The following is an 8,813-nucleotide window of genomic DNA, read 5'->3' as shown; positions in this document are numbered from 1 at the left end:
GGATGCAGGTCTCTTGTTATCTGGTGTGCTCCCTGGGGCATTTGGTGGGCCGCTGTGAGATACAGGAAGCTGGACTAGATGGGCCTGTGGCCTGATCCAGTGGGGCTGTTCTTATGTTCTTATGCCTAACCATTTTCACTATAATGCTTACTGTGACACTTGCTGACATGAAACCACTTAATCCACTTTTGCCCAGCCCACAGGTGTACACATTTGGTCCCTGTTGTGTGTATATGCAACATTGGTCAGAAATGCCTTAAGATAAACTTAGAATGGCAAGGTTTGCAGATGTGTCCGGAGCAGGTGAGATCTTAAAGGTCAAGGGCTGGCTAGCTTGATGTTGTTACCAAGCTAATGTTAGAAGGGTCTGCAGCTGGATCACACATATGAATGGTTTTAGCTGTTAGAAAGAAGCTCACAAGCTACATCGGGGAAAACCCTCTGGGTGGCCAAACAGCTTCCGGTGTCTCTTTTAACTTTAACTTTCTGCTGTATGCCATCTGTGTGTATACCTAAAAGTATGTAAGTAACAGTCTGATCTATATTGGGTACTGCTGTCTGAGGTGAGTGCAGACTCAGCCTTTTGCCAGCACAATAAAACTGCAGTCAACTTTACTGTGTGTCTGTATTTCACACTTGCGGTGAGAAAATGAACACGTCCTGTAAGACACCCCTAAGGGCGTTGGATTCCATCAGTATGGAAGTCAGTTGCTATAGGAGAGATCTGGACAGGTATCTAGTTTGGCCAACCTCCAACTCCTTAGCACCGACACTTCCCCTTTGTAGCACTAGCTCCCCAAATGATTGTTCAGGGAGTGAGAGGCAACATATCTCAGCCCTGAGCAAAAAAAACCAGGCAAGTCACTTGTGAGAAGAACTCAAGTTTATTAAGAAACACCAAAAGGGAATGGAAAAACATTAACTAGGCAAAAGCAGGCACCTGAGCTTAGAGGCAAATGAAAATAATAAAACCTGGTGCTGCCTGCTGGATATAAGCCCTGCCTAGAAGGTGCTTCCTTTGTTCTAGTTCTTGTTCACTTCCAGGATCCACGGGGTGGGTGGTTGGGGGTGGTCAGTACAGGTGACACCTACAAGTGCTGGAACAAAACATGCATTGGCTGAAAAGCCAGCTCATTTTATGAGATGGGCAGAGGGAGATTTTACTAGTCTGATTGACTAATCCAAAGGTGGGAAACATGGTGTCAACTCCTTGAACCTCTGCTTGGCCATGGTCAGGTGGACAAGCTTAATCTATAGACCAGTGGTTCTCACACATTTAGCACCGGGACCCACCGGGACAGAATGAGAATCTCTTGGGACCCACCGGAAGCGATGTCATGACCGGAAGAGACATCATCAAGCAGGAAGATTTTTAACTATCCTAGGCTGCAAACCTACCCACACTTACCCAGGAGTAAGTTTCCTTTACTATCATTGTTAAAAGAATATACATAGTAGTTTGTTAAAAGTACAGGTCTGTAACATTTCCCCAAATGCAGTCACATATCATGGTAGCATCAAGTCTAATATATTAAAAATAAAATATTGAAATGAATGGGGAACCACCTGAAATTGGCTCATGACCCACCTAGTGGGTCCCGACCCACGGTTTGAGAAACACTGCTATAGTCAGAATGAGTGAAGTTTAGCGAGATGCTAGTGGTGGCCACCTGGGCCATTGGGTTTCACCCAATACACATACTAAAAGCCCTGATGGATCAAGTCAAAGGACCAACTAGTCCAGCATTCTGTCTCCTACAGTAGCCCACCAGGTGCCTCTGGGAAGCCCACAGGCAGGAGAAAAAGGCAGACTTCTCACTCACCGCAACTGGTCTTCAGAGGCAGACTGCTGCTGGAGGTAACTCAAAGCCATCATGACAAGTAGCTACTGATAGATCTGTCCTCCATGAATTTGTCCAATTTCTTTTTAAAGCCATCTAAATTTGCAGCCACTGCCAGATCTTGTGGCAGTGGGTCCCACAGACTGCATTGCGTGAAGAACTAACCATCTCAGGGTAAGCCTTTCTAGAAGATGTGTATGGCACCAAGGTCAAAATAGAGAAGCTGTCCAAGCAAATGCTGCCTCTTCCAAGCCAGCTTCTTGTAACAAACATACATACATAGGGTCATGTTCATTAGGGAGACAGATCTCCATTCACCCCACACCTCACCCAACATCTAATGGGGTCATCCCTACTAACCCATGACTATTGTATTGTATTGGCAACCTTCAGTCTCGAAAGACTATGGTATCGCGCTCTGAAAGGTGATTCTGGCACAGCGTCTAGTGTGGCTGAAAAGGCCAATCCGGGAGTGACAATCCCTTCCACACCGGGAGCAAGTGCAGTCTGTCCCTGGTCTGTCTCCCTGGCTATGGGCCTTCCTTCTTTGCCTCTTAGCCTCAGACTGTTGGCCAAGTGTCTCTTCAAACTGGGAAAGGCCATGCTGCACAGCCTGCCTCCAAGCGGGCCGCTCAGAGGCCAGGGTTTCCCACTTGTTGAGGTCCATCCCTAAGGCCTTCAGATCCCTCTTGCAGATGTCCTTGTATCGCAGCTGTGGTCTACCTGTAGGGCGCTTTCCTTGCACGGGTTCTCCATAGAGGAGATCCTTTCGGATCCGGCCATCATCCATTCTCATGACATGACCGAGCCAACGCAGGCGCCTCTGTTTCAGCAGTGAATACATGCTAGGGATTCCAGCACGTTCCAGGACTGTGTTGTTTGGAACTTTGTCCTCCCAGGTGATGCCGAGAATGCGCCGGAGGCAGCGCATGTGGAAAGCGCTCATTTTCCTCTCCTGTTGTGAGCGAAGAGTCCATGACTCGCTGCAGTACAGAAGTGTACTCAGGACGAAAGCTCTGTAGACCTGGATCTTGGTATGTTCTGTCAGCTTCTTGTTGGACCAGACTCTCTTTGTGAGTCTGGAAAACGTGGTAGCTGCTTTACCGATGCGCTTGTTTAGCTCGGTATCGAGAGAAAGAGTGTCGGAGATCGTTGAGCCAAGGTACACAAAGTCATGGACAACCTCCAGTTCATGCTCAGAGATTGTAATGCAGGGAGGTGAGTCCACATCCTGAACCATGACCTGTGTTTTCTTCAGGCTGATCATCAGTCCAAAATCTTGGCAGGCCTTGCTAAAACGATCCATGAGCTGCTGGAGATCTTTGGCAGAGTGGGTAGTGACAGCTGCATCGTCGGCAAAGAGGAAGTCACGCAGACATTTCAGCTGGACTTTGGATTTTGCTCTCAGTCTGGAGAGGTTGAAGAGCTTTCCGTCTGATCTGGTCCGGAGATAGATACCCATGACTATGTAGGTGGTCAAGTGTTCCCAGGTAGTAAGAAGGAAGCTGTCAAAAAAATGCATTTAACACAATGTATTTATCCCTGGGAGCACTAAATGATTCACCATTCCTGAAGCTAAGAGGACATGGACACTTTTTTAGTTCCTAGATGGGAGACTGTTGGGAATGTAAGCAGCTCCCTTTAACAAGCTGAAGACTGGCTTGAAATGTTCCATATCTCCACAGTTGCAGCTGTACCAACGAAACATTATTCCTACCGCCCTTCTCTGACCTTGGGCCCCAGGGAAGGGCCTTGCTGGATGCAGCTGATGTCACCCACTCCATGTGACATGTGGTCACTGTGACCTTCCCACCACAGGCTGTGGCCTTCACAAAGAGAGGCATGACTAAGTCTGCCTGGGAAAAATCAGGTTGCTTCGTGTCCTCGATTGCATAAACCCAGCTTGCTTCAGTTGGTTTTTGTGCATAACATTTTTGTGCAAGAATTTCATCCTCCAATATTGTTTTTCATATCAAAAGGGCTTTAAAATGTCCAACATGGACAATCAAATTGGGGAAACAAGTCAGCCAGACCTCTAAGTCAGTCAGACCATCAATGGCTTGGTGATGGGATGTTAAGAGAGTTAAATATCAGGCATTTAACATATCTGGAGTCAGGGTCACAAGGAGTCCACAACTGGCCACTTCTTTCTAGGACCCACTTATTTGCTTTTTCAGCAAACAAAAAAAGCTAAAAGGCCATTTGTGGTCTCCTTGTAAGGGAGTGATCAGTGGGAGGTGAACCTAATTGGAAAGCTGACTCATTCTGCTGCACCACATGGAGATGAGAATACCAAGGACAAAAGGGTTAGGGGAAAGATGGAAGAAGGAACTGGTAGATGTTGAGGAAGGGGCAGTTTGTGTGAGAGAGATCAATCTGAAGGCTTGAGAAGGCTCAGAAATGACTCAGGGCCCAATCCTATCCAACTTTCCAGCACCAGTGCAGCTGCAATGCAGTCCCAAGGTAAAGAAACAAATGTTCCCTTACCTTGGGGAGGCCTCTGTGGTTGCCTCCCCACCACAGGATGCAGCACACACCCCATTGGCACAGCAGCACCGGCACTGGAAAATTGGATAGGATTGGGCCCTCAGTCTGGCAGGGAAAAGGAGAAAAGGCAGTATCTGAGTAGGGTTGTCAACCCTCTAGGATTGTCCTAGACACCTCCAGGAATCAGCATCAATCTCCAGGTGACTACTGAAGACAATCATGGAAACATTAACAGAGCCTGCAGGGATTTCCAACATGGACATCATGTTGGGGAAAAATAGCTTCAGTCAGAGTTGGCTTGGCAGTCCTAGGAGAAGAGAGGCCTCAGCGGATGGACTCCGAGGGGCAATGAGAGCAGAGGCAATTCTATATCTTCAGCATTGATGCTGGTGCTGGGAAAAAAGATCAACTCAACCCAATGGGAGAAAAATGGCAACCATCAGGATTTCAAATCAGCTGTCTGACTGTGCACAGAGAATGGGGAGCGGTTGTTTAAGGATGGTTGCACGTCTTCTGGGGTGATTTTCATCTTCTGATTAGTATATGTCAGTTTATTTAGGCTGCAGTCCTAACCACACTTTCCTGAGAGTAAGCCCCATTGAACAAAATAGGACTTACTTCTGAGTAGACCTGGTTAGGATTATGCCCACAATCAGTTCATAGCTACTTTTTGGACTGATCCTGTCAGCAGCACCAAATGGTAAAGAGTAACAGATTAGTTAGTTAGCACTTGCTCACTCAGTTTCTCGTTTCTTAACCCCCCCCCCCCCCCAATAAATCTAACCTCTGCTTTCAGAGAAGTCAGAAGTATATTGCTCTGGTGTAAGTTATACAGCCAGAATCTGACCACAACTTGAGAAAGAAGCAAAAAAGGAGAACTAGGAACAAGTTGATTATATATGTGTGTGTGTGTGTGTGTGTGTGTAAACATTCTTACCACAGGGTAGGGTGGGCAAGGGGAACCAGGGCAGAAGGTAAGGGCCATTGATAAGCGCCAGGGCACATGCTCTGCATGTAAAAGGCCCCAGTTCATTTCCTGGCATCTTCAGGTACGGCTGAGAGGGGAAAGACACCTCTCTGAAACCTTGAAGAGCGATTCCAGCAGGTGCAGACCATGCTGAACTGCATGGACCAGACCCCATGCTCAGTATAGGCAGCTTCCTATGTTTCCTGTGACACCCTAGATCAGGGTGTGAAACTCGTTTTATATAGAGGGCCAAAGTTAGCATTCGTGTCACCTGCTGAGAGCTGGAAGTTACATCATTAAGCAGAGCCGAATGATCACACTAGGAGAGCCCAATTATAATGGAGTGAGATGAAATGCTGGGGGGGACAGGACATTGAGCCCATGGGCCTTATATTTGACACCACTGCGCTAGATACCCTCTTACTGTGAATATTAAGAGATTTCCCCCCTTCCCCCAAACAGTAGGGCCTGAGGACATCACTGAGGAATGTCCCTGCTAACAAAGACCCTAATGTATGACATAAGGTCTCAGTTAACCTCTTTCCACCCCCTGCTCCACTTTGACATGCCCCCTCACCCATGGCTGGCATCAGGGGTCAGCAGTGTGGAACAGCTGCTGAGTGTCAGGACCCTCACAAGGACCCATTGCCAATCCTTGAGACCACCTCTGTATCTTCATAGAGACCTTGTATTTGGTTGGAGACACTTTCTGGACAGTCCTGATTGGCTCAAGTGTCACCCAGCCCTCCAAGGTTTTGGAGAGTCTTCCCATCTTTTAGGTTCCTAATTGGATTCACCTATTGACCAGCTCCTGGGGCAAGCAGGGTGACCAGATACAATGGAGGACAGAGCGCCTATACCTTTAACCATTGTATTGAAGGGGGAATGTTGTCAGGTGCAGCTCAATATGGAAGGGTTTAAAAAGCTGCACCTGTCAAAATTCCTTCTTCTATACCAGGGGTGCTCAAACTTTCAACTTTAGGGATGCTGGACCTTTAACAAGTGTATAGAAGAGAGAATTTCAGCAGGTGCAGCTTGTCATCTGTGGGATGACAAGTTGAAAGTTTGAGCACCCCTGTTCTATATGATGGTTAGACACTCTGTCCTCCATTGCATCTGGTCATGCGGCAGCAAAGGACAAGGGGATTTGCATAGCAGAGATGGGATGTTGACACTGATCCTGACAAAGGGGTGTGATCTCAACAACCTTTGAAAGTAAGTGGGTTCTGGATTTCCTTTGTTGGTTTAAAAGGATTTCTCTTGTCCTTTATGGCAGGATATCACAATGTTTATGCCATGCCTTTTGGGGTCCAGATAGGGCATTGCAGAAGCCAGATCACCTTTGAAAAATTATACATCCACGTGACTGCTCATGGTGCAGGAGAGAGAAAGAGAAAAGGAAAAATGGTTTGTTTTTTTTAAAAAACCATCCCTGGGTTTCATGTTCTCCTGTTCTCCCACTTAACCCTGGAGCACAGGACATGTGTATACTACCAAATATGGTACAAGGACCTTCTAAATAACAGATAGATGTATTGAGTAATTCAGAGCTCAAATCCTATCCAACTTTCTAACACTGACGCAGCCACAATGTAGCCTTAAGGTAAGGGAACAAGTGTGCCTTTACCTTGAGGAGGTCTCCATAACTGCTTTCCCAACTCAGGCTGCAGCATACACCCCACTGGTACGGCTGCATCAGTGCTGGAAAGATTGATTGGCTTGGGCTCTTAGGTTTTAAAGATAACTTCCTTTGTCCACAACAACTATGGCATGTGATGGTGTCTAGTGTGAGGTTCATTGCGTAGAACTCACACAAGTGGAAAGGTGTCACAGGACTCTTAACACATGCACAGTTAGGCAATAGTAGCGAAACTTCCCAAAGATCATGGGCTTCAGTCATGTGGGTGTCCTACCCCGAACACCAGGTTTGTGGGATAAGGCCCAGAAGCAGGGCCCAAAAGGAGACTGGACGGGAAGCCCCAGTTTGAGAAAGGGAAGCCCCACACCCAAGAGGAATCTGGGGTTCTTAGAAATGTTTTTGGCTGTGTCACTGTTTTTCCACTGCAGTCATTTCCACTTTCACATTGGAGTTCTATTTAGGCGTGGGCTTGCTCAATGGTTTGCAAACACTGAGCCTTGCAAGAGACACGCAATGGCCCTCCTCAACAGCACAGAGGCACCATGGAACAACACAACGACAGGAGCTCCATGGGTAATGGAAAGCCTATTTCCGAGCCTATTTCTTGGTCTGTGCTTCCTGATTGGCATGCCTGGGAATGGCCTGGTGGTCTGGACCATCCTTTCCAAATTCTCCCAGCGCTCCTTCACCATTGTCGTCATCCTGAACTTGGCTTTGGCTGACCTACTGGCCTTGCTGACAGTGCCATTCTGGATTTCCTACTTTGCCAGCAGCTGGGTCTTTGGAGAGGCCATGTGCAGGATCCTCAGGTACCTTGTCTACATAACTGTGTATGCCAGCATCTTCCTCATCACCCTGATGAGCCTCCACCGCTTTGCCGTTGTGGTTCTCCCGTTTGCTTCCCAAAGGTGGCGGAGGCCACATGTGCTGCACTGGATGTTGTTCGGCGTTTGGCTATCGGCAGCCGCTTGTGCGTGCCCAATTCTGATCTTCACTTCAGGTCAAGTGGCAGAAGGAGAATGCACAGATGAATTGTATTACTCTCATGAACAGCGCTTGGCAAGCAACATCGTGGAGACCTTGTTTGGCTTTGTGATCCCTTTGACTGTGCTGTCCATCTGCTACTCCTGTGTGGCGAGAAAGATCCGCACTCTGAAACGCCGGGAGAGAATGAAGACTGGGAAGTTGATTGCCGCCGTGGTTGTGGGCTTCTTTGTCTGTTGGCTCCCTTACCACGTCTTGAACCTCATTGTCATCTCGGCACTGGTACTGAAACACACTCACCCAGACACAGCAAAGGCGTTACTAGAGTCGGCTAACGTTGTCATAAAGAGTCACGGAGCTCTGGCTTTCTTAAGCAGCTGCCTGAACCCCATCCTGTACGCCTTTGCTGCACGGAGCTTCTGCGGGGGGTTCCGGGAGAGCAATTTTGCCAAGTTGTTTGGCAAACTACATGAAGACACCGACGAAAAATCTCCTAGGGACACTCCTCTTTCAGCACTGACATGAGTGTAAACTGTATCATGCAGAGGACTCTTCCAATTCTGCGAGTGGGGAGAGGAGAAGAAACAGTGGAGCTGGGTGGGTGGGTGGGTGGGAGAATGGTGGTGAGTGCTCCTCTAGCAATCTGCTGCCTGAGGCAACCACCTCAGCGGGCCTCATGGATGAGCAGGCCCTGGGGTGGAGATCCCACTGGATCCTGGGATGTATTTTAGACTACTCAGAGAAAGAGCTAATTTAACTTATTGATGGTCACAAAAATTCAGAGTTTGGGGGGGGGAGGAATGGGGACAACTGATATACTACCAGTTAGCATTGGGTGATTAAACAAATTTTGATCACGATTAACATGTTTAAAAATTGACATGTGTGCTAAATT

At 47.7% G+C, this 8,813-nt stretch overlaps 1 protein-coding gene across 1 annotated transcript; it reads left to right on the top strand.

Annotated features, from left to right (window-relative positions):
* Positions 1-7,561: 7,561 nt before the first annotated feature.
* LOC136660670 (leukotriene B4 receptor 1-like) lies at positions 7,562-8,443 on the top strand. Its single transcript, XM_066637978.1, has one exon. It carries the CDS (start codon positions 7,562-7,564, stop codon positions 8,441-8,443), a length of 882 nt encoding a protein of 293 aa, XP_066494075.1.
* The last annotated feature ends 370 nt before the right edge of the window (positions 8,444-8,813 follow it).

This window comes from Tiliqua scincoides, chromosome 9, assembly GCF_035046505.1.
Source record: "Tiliqua scincoides isolate rTilSci1 chromosome 9, rTilSci1.hap2, whole genome shotgun sequence".
In the NCBI taxonomy this organism is placed as follows: Eukaryota; Metazoa; Chordata; class Lepidosauria; order Squamata; family Scincidae; genus Tiliqua; species Tiliqua scincoides.
The sequence above is the reverse complement of the archived record's forward strand: the minus strand, read 5'-3'. Positions and strand labels throughout refer to the sequence as shown.